General features: G+C 37.2%; 1 protein-coding gene across 4 annotated transcripts; it reads left to right on the forward strand.

The window, feature by feature from the left end:
- The first annotated feature begins 65 nt into the window (after positions 1-65).
- On the forward strand, positions 66-18,276 carry trim46a (tripartite motif containing 46a). Of its 4 annotated transcripts, none has more exons than XM_058747417.1 (12): positions 66-652; positions 2,513-2,768; positions 4,227-4,377; positions 7,401-7,599; positions 8,216-8,362; positions 8,624-8,719; positions 12,967-13,220; positions 13,425-13,546; positions 13,645-13,992; positions 15,334-15,563; positions 16,444-16,511; positions 16,616-18,276. In XM_058747417.1, exons 1-12 carry the CDS (start codon positions 593-595, stop codon positions 17,004-17,006), a joined length of 2,322 nt encoding a protein of 773 aa, XP_058603400.1. In that variant the 5' UTR covers positions 66-592; the 3' UTR covers positions 17,007-18,276. The 4 variants fall into 4 exon arrangements, with proteins under 4 accessions (XP_058603400.1, XP_058603402.1, XP_058603399.1 ...); XM_058747419.1 differs by having other exon boundaries at positions 66-417; XM_058747416.1 differs by lacking the exon at positions 66-652 and adding an exon at positions 664-1,582.
- Positions 18,277-19,544: the final 1,268 nt, after the last annotated feature.

The raw sequence follows: 19,544 nt of genomic DNA on the forward strand, positions 1-19,544 counted from the left end.
TCCCTGGAATGGATTTTTCGTTAAACCTTTAGAAGATAATTGTCTTGAAACACGTACAAACAAACAGTGTGTAGACCTGCATAAATATATTCATGTAAAAAACAACAACCAAATCAAAGCAACAAAATACACACGTTTTAAAAATAAACGCTGTTATATTATATTAGGCTATATTATATTGTTCCACCCTCGACTGGAACCCAAGCGACTGCGCGCTCAGCATCCCTGCGCATGCTCAGACTGATCTCCCCCCGAACAGCTCACAACATCCATCGACTAGGCTACATGGATGGTTCAAGATCCGTCAGAACAGACCACAGCAAGCACTGTTGGAAAACCCCTAAATCAACATGGACTGCGTTAAATTGGACCTCTCAGATATACATTATACACAAATAATATCATTATAACTTAAAGGTTCGTCTTATAGCCGTCAATTTCAGTCGCAGGTACCACCATTTCGGTTTATTTCGCGGTGTCCTGATCTTAATAAGCTGTTAGTTGTTTTTAATGATTCTATAAATAGAAAAGGGAGCTCGATAATAGCGTTATTTCATTTGATATTAATTTAACCACCGGCATAGTTCCAGCAATGGCAGATGCGGAGTTGCAAACCTTTACATCTATAATGGACGCTCTCGTGCGCATCAGCGTAAGTAGCTACATTTGCATCGTCAAAACCCACATATTTGCACATTATCTGTGATTTGCATGCGGCTGTTATTTAACACACGAACGCACGTCATCTTTCTAAGAAATGGGACATTTTAGTGTTTTTCATAGCCAAATGTAAAATATCGCTAAAATAAATAAACACCCCATTCTTTATGGAGAGCATGCATATAATTTCCTCGGAATGTAGGGAAAACACCTGTAAGCAGAAAGCGAGTGGCTGTATTTTTCATCATTTTCTTCTTACTGACACGCGTGTAGGCCACGGCTGATTTCCCGCTGATATTATATGATGCATTTGCTTTCACTCGTGTGGGCCTAATAGGCTATATAACAGAATGCGCGTATTTATTTCACCGTTAATTTAAGATTGAATATACCGGCGCATTTAGTCCACCTTAGAATCGTATTGACGCATATCAGATGTTGATACAAAATATCAATTGATTCAATGACTTGGAGGAAAAATAGAGAAGGCTTTTTAAATCCAAGAAAAGGTAAAAGGCCTTTTCACTGTCGATCGACAGGATGCATGTTGCCATAGAGACGGGATGCAAGAGCGAGGAGGCCTCGAGAGGAAACGCCTGCGTGAGGGGCACGTGCACGGATAAAAGACGGATAGGCGAATTTAATTGTTTGAATGGCTTATTGACAAAATGAAATGTATATGCTGTCAGCAGTGGGGAAAGTAATGGCCAGAAGCTGAACACAAAACGGCTTAAAATAGCCAAAAATTGATTTTCTGGTCTCCCAGGCTGCATGGTTTAGAGGGGTTTATGAAAGGCTGGCTTCAAGATCTTCTTGCTAAGCTAAACTAGCTGAGCAACTGTCTGCTAGGATGAGTGTGTTAGCATTTTCTTTGCATTTGATTCGAAGCAAAAAATATCGAAAAACCGAAAAAAAAACAAAGGTACAAGACTGTGTGCTAGTGAAGAACTGATGTTAATGAACGTAAAAACAATCATAATGCAGTTTTTCACCAGATATTCCACTGTTAAACATGATTATTTAAAGAATGAGTTGAAATTACGTGGACTGACAGCTTTAACAAAACCACAAACCATCAATTAACAAACTCGGAGCTCACAGTAAGTCTGTCTTTAAAGGTTTATAAGTTAGAATTCAAAATCAGTTCCCCTGTAAAGAAAATGAATCTGCTTCAAGAAGTGTTGAACTCTATTATCATTTCTTTCATTTAGATCCCACTGTGTAGAATTATATTATGCTTGTTTTATGGGTATGATCAATTTGGAAAAATAATTAAAATGTTTACTTCCCTACATGAAGCTCAGGTGGTTGGAATGTAAATAAACAAGATTTATGTAACCTTGATCTTTATTACAGAAGCCAATATCAAGTTTTTCGAGTTTGAGGAGTGACACTCTTCAACTCTCTGCCATTTGAAATGTTTGAATATGGTTGTTTGTGTGTGTTGATGTTTGATATGCATTGATCTTTGTCTTGATATGCAAATGTTTGACCTTTATGAGTTCTGACTAACCTATTTCCATTTTGTTTACCTTACAAAAACTCAGTCCATAGCACAGTCCATAATAAATTTCAATTATTAAAATGGAATATAAAAAAAAATCAACTCCAAATATAACATCTTTAAAATCTACAGTGCTTCAAAAAAAAATAAATAAATAAATAAATAAAAAAAATAAAACCATGAAATTACACAAATAACATCAAGTTAAGTATTTTTTTTTGTCAGGATATATGGCTATGATCATGTATATAAATATCAACATAACCTATAATGTAAAGTGCTTGCTTGTTTGATTGCATGTTTTCTTCTGCTAGTTGTTTATTTAACACTTTCTCTTTCTCTGTCTAGTCCAATATGAAGAGCATAGAGCGAGAGCTACACTGTCCGGTGTGTGAGGAGATGGTGAAGCAGCCGATAGTGTTGCCTTGTATGCACAGCGTGTGTGTGCTGTGTGCAGCAGAAGTCTTGGTTCAGAGAGGATACCCTCCACCCGAACTCCCCCCAGAGCCCAACACACCCACCTCAAGCCCCATCACACGCTCTCCCCGACAGGCTCGCCGGCCTCCACCCAAAACAGACCGTCTAGACCGGGTGATAAGAACAGGTTTGTGTGTTCATTAACAGACACCGAGATCAAAATCAAGAGTACTGACATTTTATTAAATGGCCTTTTGGAAAGCTTGATTCTGATTTGTCAATCAATTGGTCGCTCAAGTATTTTTATAATGAACACTAAACTGTACACTACTACGATTGAAAAGTTTGGGGTCGGTAAGACTTTTTAATGTTTTGCTCACCAAGGCTGCATTTATTTGATCCAAAATACAGTAAACATTGTAATATTGTGAATATATATTCTATTTTAATATGTTTTAAAATGTAATTCATTCCTGTGATGGTAAAGCTGAATTTTCAGCATCATTACTCCAGTCTTCAGTGTCACATGATCATTCAGAAATCATTCTAATATTCTGACTTGGTGCTCAAGAAACATTTCTTCTTATTATCAATGTTGAAAACAGTTGCGCTGCTTAATATCTTTGAGAAAAGCATGATATTTTTTTCAGGATTATTTGATGAACAGATGGTTCAAAAGAACAACATTTATTTGAAATAGAACTATGCAAAAGTCTTTACTGAAAATTTGAATCAATTTAATGCAACCTTGCCGAAAAAAAGTATTAATTTTTTATCCAAATAAAAAAAGTCTTAGTGACTCTGACAGCTAATTTTACACTCTTGTGTCTCTTTGTGGTCCTTTTATTCTCCCACAATCAAATAATTTTAGCTAAAATAAATTATTTGCTTATTATTTAGTAAGTACAATTTATATATTATTTGTCTTAATTAGATTAAATATTATTTATAAAATAGTTTGAATAATTATATTGCTTTTTAGTTACTAAAATAATTGTATTAAGTTTAATAAAACACGACAGAGTGCCAATTTAATTATTATTTTTTTTTATAAATATAATAATTATTTTTAAATGATTTGGTTATTTAATTTAAACTTTACATATATTTTTAAAAACATTTAAATAACATTTCAAATGTTGACATAACAGTATAGTTTCGATTAAATATGATTTATAAAATAGTTTGAATAGTTATATTGCTTTTTATTTACTAAACTAATTTTAACAAGTTCAGTAAATCCTGACAGCTTGTCAATTTATTTATTTATGTTATAATTATATATATATATATATATATATATATATAATATTTGTTATTTAATTAAACAACGTATTTTTAAAAACATTAAAAGAGCATTTAAAATGTTGACATAACAGCATAGTTTTAGCTCAGTGCAGAAGTTTATAGATGTTACTGTATCATTCAGATGTATTGCATCTGTGCAGCACTTTGCAGGTGTAGCAGCCGTCGTGATGGGCTGATTCTGAATGTGTCAGCACACAGCGGGCCTCTGGATTCTGTTCTCTTTCTGCATTGATTAGCTTTTCCTTTCTTCTTCCTGGCTTAGATTTATTGGGGCTTAAAGAAACTTTAATGTTGGAAACAGCTTTTTCGAACTGTATCTCTCTCTCTTTTTGTGCAGTGTGTGGGACACATCCAGGACGCAGGCGTAAAGACACCCCGCCTGTGATCATGCTGTTCCCCTGTCCCACCTGCAGAAAAGATGTGGAGCTGGGAGAGAGAGGGCTTGCAGACTGTCTGAGAAACCTCACGCTGGAGCGCATCGTGGAGAGGTCTCTCTCTTTCTCTCTCTCACACGCAAACATACTTCCACAGAATTCCTGCTTTTCTTAACTCGTGCTACATGAAAATTGAATTCCAGTAACTGTGCTGTACAATGCAGAAATGTTGTTCTGCTGGTTTTGAACACTTGAGATGTTCTCAACTTGCATCTATTCATCGGGCACATCACCGAAGAGATTGATAGCTCACAGAGTACGTGGACCAATGAAATCACCTTAATGACAAAGCAAAATGAAGTCGAGAAAAGGAGGAGACAGAAAAATATTTTGTTTCTTCCTTCCAGTAAAGAGCATGCATGGCTCCCATTCTGAACTCCAGTAAAAATGTGCACAAGCAATTATCCTTAAGCTTTCAAGACCACCATAACACTGTGTAGGTTCAGTTATAGCTTTCAAAAGCAAGAGAAAAAATATTTAACTCAAAAATGAAAATGTGATTCAAAACCTGCATAACTCCATGGAACACAAACGAGAAATGTTTGAAGAATACATTAACCATATAATGAGAGTGAACTGGGTCTGTCGAGCTCCAAAATAATAAAAAAACCTCCATAAAAGTAACATAAAACCAGTTATGCAATTTATTCCAAGTATTTGGCTTTATGTGACCGAAATTTTGTCTTTATTCTATGTAAATTGCATCAGCATATTTTAAAACATGATTCATTTAGTTGCAACACATCAGGTTTGTCATTGTAACACTGTGATGTCAATGTGATGTGACCAATTATTATTATTATTGTTCAGATGCTTGAGTTAATCAAAATTTTTTGTTAATTAAAATTGAAATACATTAAAAGAATGAATTAGTATAGCGTGGCCATGATTTCGTTGAGGAAACAAATGAGTACAACATGGACACAGATTAATAAGTCCTGTGAACTTTTTCTTAAATCATAGCAACAAGATCTGTTTTTTTCTTCGGCATGTCATGTGTGGAGCTTTGTACGTGACTGATCGTGTCTGGCACAAGATGTGTTATGGAATGTAAAAACAAAAAACAAAACAAAACATTAAAAAGACATTTAAAATATGTATGTTAGATTGTTAAACTATTTAAATAAGGACATGATGTTCATTTTAACACTATAATAAATAAAGTAAATAAAATCTAATGGTAGGTAATATATCAGTCTCTCCTCTCACATCGAGGGTGAACACTTGAGGTTGAACATTGTTGAAATTGTGAGAAAACTGGGGATCTGAATGCTTTGGACAGCTGAGATGCATCTACAGTGAGGAAAATAAGTATTTGAACACCCTGCTATTTTGCAAGTTCTCCCACTTAGAAATCATGGAGGGGTCTGAAATTGTCATCGTAGGTGCATGTCCACTGTGAGAGACATAATCTAAAAAAAAAAATCCAGAAATCACAATGTATGATTTTTTAACTATTTATTTGTATAATAGAGCTGCAAATAAGTATTTGAACACCTGTCTATCAGCTAGAATTCTGACCCTCAAAGACCTGTTAGTCTGCCTTTAAAATGTCCACCTCCACTCCATTTATTATCCTAAATTAGATGCACCTGTTTGAGGTCGTTAGCTGCATAAAGACACCTGTCCACCCCATACAATCAGTAAGAATCCAACTACTAACATGGCTAAGACCAAAGAGCTGTCCAAAGACACTAGAGACAAAATTGTACACCTCCACAAGGCTGGAAAGGGCTACGGGAAATTGCCAAGCAGCTTGGTGAAAAAGGTCCACTGTTGGAGCAATCATTAGAAAATGGAAGAAGCTAAACATGACTGTCAATCTCCCTCGGACTGGGGCTCCATGCAAGATCTCACCTCGTGGGGTCTCAGTGATCCTAAGAAAGGTGAGAAATCAGCCCAGAACTACACGGGAGGAGCTGGTCAATGACCTGAAAAGAGCTGGGACCACCGTTTCCAAGGTTACTGTTGGTAATACACTAAGACGTCATGGTTTGAAATCATGCATGGCACGGAAGGTTCCCCTGCTTAAACCAGCACATGTCCAGCCCGACTTAAGTTTGCCAATGACCATTTGGATGATCCAGAGGAGTCATGGGAGAAAGTCATGTGGTCAGATGAGACCAAAATAGAACTTTTTGGTCATAATTCCACTAAACGTGTTTGGAGGAAGAAGAATGATGAGTACCATCCCAAGAACACCATCCCTACTGTGAAGCATGGGGGTGGTAGCATCATGCTTTGGGGGTGTTTTTCTGCACATGGGACAGGGCGACTGCACTGTATTAAGGAGAGGATGACCGGGGCCATGTATTGAGAGTTTTGGGAACAACCTCCTTCCCTCAGTTAGAGCATTGAAGATGGGTCGAGGCTGGGTCTTCCAACATGACAATGACCAAGCACACAGCCAGGATAACCAAGGAGTGGCTCTGTAAGAAGCATATCAAGGTTCTGGCGTGGCCTAGCCAGTCTCCAGACCTAAACCCAATAGAGAATCTTTGGAGGAGCTCAAACTCCGTGTTTCTCAGCGACAGGCCAGAAACCTGACTGATCTAGAGAAGATCTGTGTGGAGGAGGCCAAAATCCCTCCTGCAGTGTGTGCAAACCTGGTGAAAAACTACAGGAAACGTTTGACCTCTGTAATTGCAAACAAAGGCTACTGTACCAAATATTAACATTGATTTTCTCAGGTGTTCAAATACTTATTTGCAGCTGTATCATACAAATAAATAGTTAAAAAATCATACATTGTGATTTCTGGATTTTTTTTTTTTTAGATTATGTCTCTCACAGTGGACATGCACCTACGATGACAATTTCAGACCCCTCCATGATTTCTAAGTGGGAGAACTTGCAAAATAGCAGGGTGTTCAAATACTTATTTTCCTCACTGTATATATGCAATACACCACCTACACACGTTATAATGTATGTGCACATACAAATATATAATAAAATTGACCAAGCATGCAAACATGTAACCCAAGCCATGTGTGTTTACTTTTCAGATTATACTAATGTTATTCATTTCGAATGCACACTAGATGACTGATGTCTTTTTTTGTTCACGTGTGCAGGTACAGACACACCGTGAGTCTCGGCAGCATGGCAGTCATGTGTCAGTTCTGCAAACCTCCTCAGGCTCTGGAGGCCACCAAAGGCTGTGCTGACTGCAGGTCCAACTTCTGTAACGAGTGCTTCAAGCTGTACCACCCCTGGGGCACACCGCGAGCCCAACACGAACACATCCTGCCCACACACAACTTCAGACCCAAGGTAAAAGCACATGGGACTGTTCTAAATGAGGATCAACACATAGTACCACATACTGTACATAAAGAGAGAGAGTCTTTGAGTCAAACCATAAATTCCTGTGTTGACATTCAGGTTCCACTTTTTTTCCCCCACCTTCCAGTGTTTTGAAGAAATTGACCAGCCATATACATTACTGTTCAAAGGATTTTTTGAAAAGAAACCAGCAGTGATGCATTCAATTGATGAAACATTTATAATGTTACAAAAGATTTGTATTTCAAATAAATGCTCTTCTTTTGAACTTTCTATTTATCAAAGAATCCTGCAAAAATGATTTCTGAAGGATCACGTGATACTGAAGACTGCAGTAACACCTGCTGAAAATTCAGCTTTGCCATCACAGGAATAAATTATATTTTAAAATATACTGTAATAGAAAACATTTAATTTAATCTGTAATAATATTTCACAATATTACTGTTATTATTAGATTGCTTCTATTGTCCTCATTTGTAAGTCACTTTGGATAAAAGTGTCTCAAAAGTTCCTCTTAAACTCATTTCCTCTCTCTGTCTTATTCCTTGCCCATTTCTCTTCCTTCTCTTCCTTTCTCTCTCTCTCTCTCACTCACATGCAGGTATTAGTGTGTGTGGAGCACGAGCAGGAGAGGTTGCAGTTTTACTGCAGGTCATGTCAGCGTTTGTTATGCCCACTTTGTAAACTCCGTCGAGCCCACAGTGGACACAAAATCATGCCTATTGCGCTGGCTTACCAAACTCTCAAGGTATCCATTCCTGACATTAATCCTTATGTGCTCCATAGTCTTTAGACTGTAAACATTATAAATATGCCCAACATGCCCTTCTTTCCTGTTTAAAATGGTTATTTGGGCTAATCTTTCTAAGCTCTAGCCCTGCACAGCTCTGAATGATCAAGGGCAGAGAGGAGAGGATTTCCTCTCAATGACTAGGCAGCTCTAGCAGAAGCTCTACGGTGTTGTCGGTGTTTAACATAACTCATCATTCTCCATGTTGTGAAATCACAGGAGAAGATGACCAAGGAGATGAACTACATCTTGGCCAATCAGGAGTCTGTACAGGCACAGATCACCCAAGTAGAGAGCGGCATCGCTCAGACTGAGGTACACAGCTCTGGTGTTTTAATTATACTTTCAGTGTTTGTGAGACACTTCTTTATCTCAGGTAATAAGAGTGGTGTGGAAATGGAGTGGGGAGTGATTTTTCCACTGTATTCACATATTCCAAAAAAAAAAATATATATGTATATACAGTGGGTACGGAAAGTATTCAGACCCCCTTAAATTTTTCACTCTTTGTTATATTGCAGCCATTTGCTAAAATCATTTAAGTTCATTTTTTTTCCTCATTAATGTACACACAGCACCCCATATTGACAGAAAAACTGAATTGTTGACATTTTTGCAGATTTATTAAAAAAGAAAAACTGAAATATCACATGGTCCTAAGTATTCAGACCCTTTGCTCAGTATTTAGTAGAAGCACCCTTTTGATCTAATACAGCCATGAGTCTTTTTGTGAAAGATGCAACAAGTTTTTCACACCTGGATTTGGGGATCCTCTGCCATTCCTCCTTGCAGATCCTCTCCAGTTCTGTCAGGTTGGATGGTAAACGTTGGTGGACAGCCATTTTTAGGTCTCTCCAGAGATGCTCAATTGGGTTTAAGTCAGGGCTCTGGCTGGGCCATTCAAGAACATTCACGGAGTTGTTGTGAAGCCACTCCTTCGTTATTTTAGCTGTGTGCTTATGGTCATTGTCTTGTTGGAAGGTAAACCTTCGGCCCAGTCTGAGGTCCTGAGCACTCTGGAGAAGGTTTTCGTCCAGGATATCCCTGTACTTGGGCGCATTCATCTTTCCCTCGATTGCAACCAGTCGTCCTGTCCCTGCAGCTGAAAAATGCATGATGCTGCCACCACAGCATGATGCTGCCACCACCATGCTTCACTGTTGGGACTGTATTGGACAGGTGATGAGCAGTGCCTGGTTTTCTCCACACATACCGCTTAGAATTAAGGCCAAAAAGTTCTATCTTGGTCTCATCAGACCAGAGAATCTTATTCAGGTGTTTTTTAGCAAACTCCATGCGGGCTTTCATGTGTCTTGCACTGAGGAGAGGCTTCCGTCGGGCCACTTTGCCATAAAGCCCCGACCGGTGGAGGGCTGCAGTGATGGTTGACTTTCTACAACTTTCTCCCATCTCCCGACTGCATCTCTGGAGCTCAGCCACAGTGATCTTTGGGTTCTTCTTTACCTCTCTGACCAAGGCTCTTCTCCCCCGATAGCTCAGTTTGGCCAGACGGCCAGCTCTAGGAAGGGTTCTGGTCGTCCCAAACATTTTCCATTTAAGGATTATGGAGGACACTGTGCTCTTAGGAACCTTAAGTGCAGCAGAATTTTTTTGTAACCTTGGCCAGATCTGTGCCTTGCCACAATTCTGTCTCTGAGCTCTTCAGGCAGTTCCTTTGACCTCATGATTCTCATTTGCTCTGACATGCACTGTCAGCTGTAAGGTCTTATATAGACAGGTGTGTGGCTTTCCTAATCAAGTCCAATCAGTATATTCAAACACAGCTGGACTCAAATGAAGGTGTAGAACCATCTCAAGGATGATCAGAAGAAATGGACAGCACCTGAGTTAAATATATGAGTGTCACAGCAAAGGGTCTGAATACTTAGGACCATGTGATATTTCAGTTTTTCTTTTTTAATAAATCTGCAAAAATGTCAACAATTCTGTGTTTTTCTGTCAATATGGGGTGCTGTGTGTACATTGAGGAAAAAAAAAAGAACTTAAATGATTTTAGCAAATGGCTGCAATATAACAAAGAGTGAAAAATTCAAGGGGGTCTGAATACTTTCCGTACCCACTGTATATGTGTGTGTGTGTTTGTTTGTGGCTAAATGCCATTGATGACCATGATTCATTGTGGAAATTATGTAAATCTCCATTATTATTATTATTGATAATATTTAATTTCTAATGATATTTATGTAAAAATATGTAAAAAAAAAAAAAAAAAAAACTCTACACACGTGGTCAGAATTGTTGGTACCCTTGGTAAATATGATCAAAGATGGCTGTGGAAATTAGTCTGCATTGTTAATCCTTTTCATCTATTATTTAAAAAATTCACAAAAATCTAACCTTTCATTGGATAATAAGAATTTAAAATGGGGGGAAATATCATTATGAAATTAATGTTTTTCTCTAATACACATTGGCCACAATTATCGGCACCTTTTTATTCAATACTTTTTGAAACCTCCATTTGCCAAAATAGTATAGGAATTTTCTCCTATAATGCCTGATGAGGTTAGAGAACACCTGAGAAGAGATCGGAGACCATTCCTTCATCCAGAATCACTCCAGACCCTTTAGATTCCCAGCTCCATGTTGGTGCTTCTTCTCTTCAGTTCACCCACTCATTTTCTATAGGGTTCAGGTCAGAGGACTAGAATGACCTGCAGAAGCTTGGTTTTGTGCTCAGTGACCCATTTTTGTGTTGGTTTTAAGGTTTGTCTTTAGATTATTGTACGGTTGGAAGATCCAAACATGGCTCATTATAAGATTTCTAACAGAATCAGTCACTTTTTGATTTTTTTATCTGTTGGTATTTGATAGAATCCATGATGCCATGTGTCTAAACAAGATATCCAGGACCTCCAGCAGAAATACAGGCCCACAACATCCAAAATACAGCAGTATATTTCATCGTACACATGGGGTACTTTTTATCCCTGTGTTCACCAAACCCATCTTCAGTGTTTGCTGCTAAAAAGCTCATTTTTTTTAGTTACATCTGACCATAAAAGCCAGTGCCATTTGAAGTTCCAGTCGTGTCTGATAACTGAATATGCTGGAGATTGTTTTTTTGGTGAAAGCATTTTTTTTTTTTTTTTCTTGAAACCCTCCCAAACAACATGTGGTGATGTAGGTGCTGTTTGATCATTTTTTTTTAAAAAGGTTTTCTGACCCCGATACTCAACCTTTTTCTGCAATTCTCCAGCTGTGGTCCTTGGAGAGTCTTTAGCCACTCAAACTCTCCTTCTCACCGTGCATTAGGACAATATAGACACACATCCTCTTCCAGGCAGTTTCGTAACATTTTCTGTTGATTGGAAATTCTTAATTATTGCCCTGATGGTGGAAATGGGAATTTTCACTGCTCTAGTTCTTTTCCTAAAGCCACTTCACTAATTTGTGAAGCTCCATTAACTTTTGCTGCACATCAGAAATATATTCTTTGGTTTTTCTCATTGTGATGGATGATTAATTTGGAATTTGGGCTTTGTTTTCCCTCCTATTTATATTTATGTGAAACAGGAAGCCATGGCTGGATAATTTCATGTTCATAATCACCCTGGAGTGCTCAAAATTGTGAATATGAATGGGAATATACTTCAGAGATATTTTACTCATAAGAATTTCTAGGGGTGCCAATAATTGTCCAACGTGTATTTGAGAAAAACATTTATTTCATAATGATATTTCCCCCCCATTTTAAATACTTATTCTCCAAAGAAAGCTTAGATTTTTGTGATTTTTTTTTTTTTTTTTTTTTTAAATAAAAGATCAAAAGGATTAACAATGCACATTTATTTTCACAGCCTTCTTTGATCATATTTACCAAGGGTACCAACAATTCTGATGATAAAATAAAATTTTTAAAGAAGTGAGAAGTGTTTTTTTTTTTGGATCCTTTGCTTTTTCAGTGGTGTTTTCAATCAAAATAATTTAAATATTTGAAGAGTTTATTTGCAAACACATAACTCAGTTTTTTTTTTTTTAAATCATGTTTTTTATTATGTTATTATGTTTTTATTGTGTTAGTTAACTGTATTATTTAATTATTTTTAACCTAATCAAAATAACCCGACTGCAGTTTGATTGAGATTAACTGGAATGCACAATGAAAAAACAAGATTTTTGAAAATTGTTAAAAATGGAGCTATCTGTGTTTGCAAATTAACTCTTAATTTATTTGTGAAAAATAATGATGAGAAAATGTGATGGTGGGGATGACCAAAATTAAATGATATGTAATTACATGTTTGATAGTAAGAATTATAGAAAAATGTTATGAATTTTATATTTATTATTAGTTAATTTAATATTAATTTAATGCAAATATTTTAATCTACGAATTGTAAAATATAAATTAATTAAAATAAATTAAATTTTTAAAGTTTACAGTACATATTAAGTTAATAAAATATTTATGAGATTTAAAAAGCCACAATGAGAGGTCTCCTCCAATATGTAATAAAAAAAGAATATAAAGAAATTTACAGTCAAGCTTTGCTAATCTCCTTTTTTGTCCTGTTAATTCTCTATACCTCTGTGTTCAGGTGAACAGCGCAGTGGCTAAGGAGCAACTGAATCAGTGTGTGAGTGAATTGCGCAGTGTGCTGGCGGAGCGTCAGGGGGCCTTAGCCATGTTTCTGGAGGGGGCTCGTGGGCAGCGGGCAGGGGCTCTGAACACACAGCTCTCCGAAAAACAGAGTCTTTTGGAAAACGCAGGGCTGCTCACATACACTCAAGAGCTGCTTAAGGAAACTGACCAGTCATGCTTTGTGCAAGCTGCAAGAGTCACGCACAACAGGTTAGAGTGTATGTTTGTGGGTGTGGGTTGCTGTGATTGTGCAAATCTGGCCATTTATGAAATACGAATCCCACAATAGCCTATTGTGTGTTTCCATAGAAACATTTTCAAAGTACACAACATAAATGTGGGAATATTATGTTACACATGATCACTTGGTATACAGAAAGCTTGATTTTCATCTCTTTTTTTTTTTCTCCTCAGACTGGTAAAAGCAATAGAAAATCTACAGCATTTCTCTCTATCTGCTGATCCCTCATTCCGACACTTTCAGATGGACGTCTCTAGAGAACTCAAAGCGCTCAGTAGCATGGACTTTATACAAGGTTTTCATAAAAACATGCTTTTCTATGTCAAATATAATAATTAAATACACATGCATTTGAATTTGCATTTAACCCCACCCCTTATGTTCCTTCTGCAGCCCCATTGGCTCCTGTGATTGACACTCAAAAGACCTTGGCCTATGACCAGCTGTATTTGTGCTGGCGCCTCCCACAGGACTCCGCCCCCGCATGGCACTACTCAGTAGAGTATCAGAGGAAAGTGGGTGGGGCTGGAGCATTATGGGGCAGAGTCTTGTCTGAAGGAAGCTCAGGAAGTAATGGCTCACATTGTTCATGGCAGCGTCTGGATGATGTGGGCGGGACCAGTGCAGTGATTGACAAGCTAGAGATGGACAGTGTGTATGTCCTGAGAGTTCGAGGCTGTAATAAAGCAGGGTTTGGAGAGTACAGTGAGGAGGTGTATCTACACACACCTCCTGCACCAGGTAAGATAACAAATATACAAACACACTTCAGTCTGAACTACTTCAAAATATCAGAGACACGTTTGTTTTTCTCCAGCTCCCCAGTTTATTGCATTATTGAATGTTTCGTTTTTATTTTGCATCTTTCTCACTTTTTCTACATATTCAATTTATATTATCTGTCATCCACTTGTTTTTTGTTTTTCTTGTCTGTCCATCCATTGAATGATTCATTGATGTTTTTTCTTTCATGCATTCATTTACTGATATTCCATCCATTCTCTACTTATCCATCCGTCAGTGTATTCATTCATTGATTTATTGATTCATTCATCAGTCTTTTTGTTCATTTTTGTTTGTTTACTTGGCATCTATCCATCTATATCAATTATTCATTTATTTATTGAATGACTCATTTGTTTATCAATTCATCCTTCCATCCTTCCATCTTCCATTTATCCATCCAACCATGCATTTATTTGTCTGTTTGTTCACTCACTTGTTCATCCGTCCATATAGGTTCATCGTCTATCCGTTGATTCATTGATCCATTAATCTATCTTCCATCTATCCATCCATTCATCCATTCAGATTCATTAATTGTTTGTTCGTTTGTTCATTCGTTTGCTTCTTCATTCATCCATCTATCTGTATCAACTCATCTGTCATTCGTTTGCTCATTTGTTCTATCTATCTATCTATCTATCTATCTATCTATCTATCTATCTATCTATCTATCTATCTATCTATCTATCTATCTATCTATCTATCTATCTATCTATCTATCTATCTATCTATCTATCTATCTATCTATCTATCTATCTATCTATCTACCCATTCATATCACAATTATGTCAAACTGAACCTGATCTTGTTGTGCTATTAGATGTATATTACATTCTCTTTCATTTTCTCTCATACAATTACTTCGGTTTCTTATCAGCAGTATATTTCTCCATGCATATCCACAACTCTTTGACATGTCTCTGTTTTTGCTCTTCTCTCTGTATTATTTCTCCTTATGTTTCCTGTTATTCTCCACCTTCCTTTGCTCCCGTTATCTCTGCTGCTTCTTTGACTTGTATTCCTGTTTAACTGGAATATATCAGCTGCTTGATCTCCTCTGAATCCTAAAGTCCTTGAATATGTACAATGTTCCTGCTGTCCTCTTTGTTTCCCTCTTTTCTCCAAATTTCCAATCCCATTTCCCACTTTTTCGCTTATCCATACATACCCCCCTCTTTCCGTCTCCTATTTATATGTTCACTCCCTCATCTTCTTTTCATTTGTGTTCTGCTCCCTATGACCTGGCCTTTCCAACCCTCTCCTCCACTCCATTTCTCCTGCATACCTCAATCTCAGTGTTGTCGTTCTGCCTGGATTCCCGCTGGGGCCTACATGCGGAGCGGGTGGCGCTGGGAAAAGGGCAGACATACGCCCGGAGTGTTCCTGGAATGACTCTGTTGCAGGCTGCAGATCGGGCCCTCACCTCATGTCACCTCACCTCTGACCTTCTTGTGGCCGATGTTTCCATCACACAGGGACGACACTACTGGGCATGCTCAGTGGAGCCTGGATCCTACCTGGTTAAGGTCAACATAGGAATTAGTATATTAAATTGATTAGAAGTGACAGTCAAGCCATTTATAATGTTACAAAAGATGACTGTTTCAAATAAATGCCCTTCATTTGAACTTTCTGTTCACCAAAGAATCCTAAAAAAAATGTATCAAAGTTTACACAAAATATTAAGCAGCACAACTGTTTTCAGCAGTATTGAAAATGTTTCTTGAGCACCGAATCTTGGATATTAGAATGAGTTCTGTAGGATCATGTGACACTGAAGAGTGGAGTAATGGCTGCTGAGAATTCAGCTTTGCATCACAGAAATAAATTACATTTAAAATATATTAAATAGTAAAGTTTGTATTCATTTTATTAATTTATTATTCATTTTAAATTGTATATTAAATTAAATTGATTTTTTTCACAGCGTTACTGTTTTTACAGTATTTTTGATCAAATAAATTTAGCCTTGGTAAGTATAAGAGACTCAAAAAATATAACAATTTTACCAACCCCACCCCAAACGTTTGAGTGGTAGTGTACAGCTGATTTGTTGCAAAAATTCATAATATACAGTATATTTTAAATATTTCATTTTTTTCTGTGAAGTAATATGAAAGCGTAAGCCAAATTACTGAATAAAGTTTTATTTTCAAGGATTTAATTTTTTTTTCTTCGTTATATCAGTGACAATTTTGTATTTATTTATTCCACAAAAGAATAAAAAATAAAATGAAAACAAACTGATTTTAATTATAAAAATAAAATCCCAAGTTCACAGAAGTATATTCAAGTTATATTTATGAATTGCATTTTTAGTGTATTAATATATTTTAATATAATAAAATATATCTAAAAATCTCTAAAATGTGAATTTTAAAAACGAGTTGTGCTCTCTGTGTGTAGGTGGGAGTGGGTATTGAAGCAAAACTACAGGAGTGGTTCCATCTTCCACAAGACATGGCAAGTCCACGGTGAGGAGAAACTTTTAGGAGTTTAAGAGCTGACTAACTCAGGGTGACTTATGTAGGCGATATTATTGATGATTTCATTTTTTCCCTTCTATTTCTCTCTGTAGGTACGATCCAGACAGTGGTCATGACAGCGGCGCAGAGGACGCCCAGGACTGTCCTCCTCCATTCTGTTTCCTCACAATGGGCATGGGCAAGATCTTACTACCCAAGTGTGGGGCATCTAACACATCTACCGGCCCCCTCACTGCCCCCTTACCACCTCGCCTCGGACTGTGTCTGGACTTCGAGAAGGGGCGGCTCACTTTTTACGACGCACACTCTTTGCGGGTGCTGTGGGAGGGGACTGTTGATTGTTCCGCCCCTGTTTGCCCAGCGTTCTGTTTCATTGGTGGAGGTGCTCTGCAGCTGCAAGAGCAAATAGCCAATCGCAGTACAGAACAGAACCCACCAAGAAGAGTGACCATCCAAACACGTGCCACCGACGCCAGTCACTAAACCGTCTGATCGCTTTGAAACTAGTCAAATCTGCACCTTTAAGCAAATCTTCTATTATCGTTTTCTATCGACTTTGTTTACCTGCTTATTTCGTAGCTAATGATGCAATGACTGATGATATTTTATATTAAGATTCATTTAATTTCAAAGGATAGACATTAAGAAGTGGTTATGGATGCTAACAACATGTAGCATGCTAACAACATGTAGGTCAATATTAAATAACGAGGAATCGTTCAGTTTTATGGCCACAAAATAAAAAAAATGAAATCAGGTATGATTCAGGTTCACTCATAACACCTTCATTTTGAACATTCTTATGAAAGCAAATGATTCCTCGCTATTTACAAACTCGTTTTCCAGCATTGTTAGCATGCGAACCGCCTAATAAGGGTGTGCTAATAGTTAGTAAACATCTTGATTTGTTCATTAACAATGTATGTGCTCTTTACAGGAATGTAACAATGCCATGAAATGTGATCACGTTGCAATTCAAATCCATTTGAGACAGTTTATGGGTGTCTTGTTTATCCGTTTCATGTTTCTAAGTAGTTCCCAATGTCCTTGAATTGTCTTGCTACTTTGAGGCTCAACCAAGATGCGAAACCTTTGGTTGGACATGTTGTATTGGTGTCAGTACATGTCCTGTGCATAGAGACCTTGTCTGTTTGGTTTGTTTGGGCCAAAACAGGGCTGATGGATGCCTTCAGCAAGCAAAACTAAAATAACAACCGTGTAATGAAAAGAACCTGCTTTTGTGAGATCTCTACAGGTGCCTGCTCTAGTGTTACACAACCGACTCTCCCATTTGAATGTCCTAAATAATAATCTCCAAAACAAAACAGTCTCTGACACACCTCATACTGTTTTTTCATAAACATGACTGTTACGGTCATGTCTTGTTTCTTTTTGCAGAATGGGTATGGTGACAACAATTTAGCGGGCGAAGTTTAATTTCAGAAATGGATGCTGCTTATGACCGTGCAACTGTCAGTCATTAGAGTGTGTTGTTGAAAGGAAATTTTTGAATTGTATACTGAATGTCAGTTGTATTTATTGTGTGCAAGTGAGTGAGTGTGTGATATGTTATTGCAATAAAGACAGTTGCTGAAAGCTCTGGTTTTGGCCATATTTTGTGCTATTCAGGTCTCGTTGTGTGAATTTATATTAATGTTGAGAATATTATGTAGCATTTCTTAAACATGCTGGTCCTTTGAAAATTGGCAAAATGTTTGTAAAAGACACTAAATGAAATAAAGCATCAACATTTCTCATTTGTATTATTTTTTGCCTATGACTGAGGAAGCTTTTATGCAGAACACATTTTTGCATTCAGCTGTGCTGTTTTTCCATTGTATTTTTCTATGTAAACACATACTAGGTGGACATGTTTGACTGTTGCGCAGTGTTCTAAAAGGCTGCGCTAAAGGCCAAAAAAAAATGTTTTGCGACATTGCTATTTTCCCAATTTCACTGCTCTACGCAAAAACTTCTGTGTGAACCTGCTTTAAAGGGATAGTTCACCCAAATTGAAAACTCTGTCATTAATTACTCACCCTCATGTCGTTCCAAACCTGTAAGACCTTCGTTCATCTTCGGAACACAAATTAAGATATTTTTGATAAAATCCAGCCGTCTGAACATGTCAGAGGCCTGTTTGGGTGGGATTCCCAGGTTTGTTAGTCTTGTCAAACAGCAGTTAACTAAACAAGTAATGTAAAATATAAAGTTGATCATGAATAAAGGGCCACCATTAAAATATCTCCTTTCTCTCTCCATCACTAGACTGGGAATGTTGCACAGAAGACAGAATTGTTTCAGCGCTCAGATCGAAATTATGATGGATATTTGAATCATCGTGAGTGCATCTTATTCATCAGACGTATCTTCAGAATCATTAGATGAAACAGGCACATGTACATTTTAATGAGCAGCGTAGCCCTAGTAAACAATCTAGAGGTTAAGAGGTCATAACTTTCTCTACTAAATAAACTAAATACGCAGCTTAACTTGTTTCATGTAGTCTTTGATGCACTTCACATCAAGTAAAGACTAAACGACTGAGAAATGACTGAACAAAATGCACAAACGAATAGTTTTTCTACACCATAATTGTGATCCTCTACAAGGAACTGTGCATCTACATCTGAGGCTGTTTCAAACTGTAAAGCAAAACACAAGCACATCATTATGGTTATACTTTATTAGCAGGCTCTTTTCACATAATGTGAATTATTTGATCAGAAAGTCCCGGCACATATTCTCAAGTGATTAAAGTGAAAGGAAAAGAATGCTTCTGGTTAAAAAAAAATGCAACTTGTCAGTCCGGTTTTTGTTTGTCCTATAGAGACCGACTCACCCATTTCAATGTCTATTTTAATGCACTGTGTTCATACACCTTTTATTTATCTGGCATGTTTATCATTGTTATAGTCACGGTTGGGAAGCTGTACTTCATGAGACTGTGCGTCTCAGTCTGAGAACATACACTGTAAAACCCAACAAGTTAGGGTAACTCAAACCATTTGAGTAAACCGA

The sequence above is a fragment of the Onychostoma macrolepis genome, chromosome 16 (genome assembly GCF_012432095.1).
Source record: "Onychostoma macrolepis isolate SWU-2019 chromosome 16, ASM1243209v1, whole genome shotgun sequence".
NCBI lineage: Eukaryota > Metazoa > Chordata > Actinopteri > Cypriniformes > Cyprinidae > Onychostoma > Onychostoma macrolepis.

Coding starts and splice junctions, on each gene's coding strand:
- trim46a (XM_058747416.1), top strand. CDS start 1,511: ATGAGTGTGTTAGCATTTTCTTTGCATTTGATTCGAAGCAAAAAATAT. Junction 4,378..7,400: donor CTGGAGCGCATCGTGGAGAG/GTCTCTCTCTTT, acceptor TCACGTGTGCAG/GTACAGACACACCGTGAGTC. Junction 15,564..16,443: donor CTGGATCCTACCTGGTTAAG/GTCAACATAGGA, acceptor CTCTGTGTGTAG/GTGGGAGTGGGTATTGAAGC.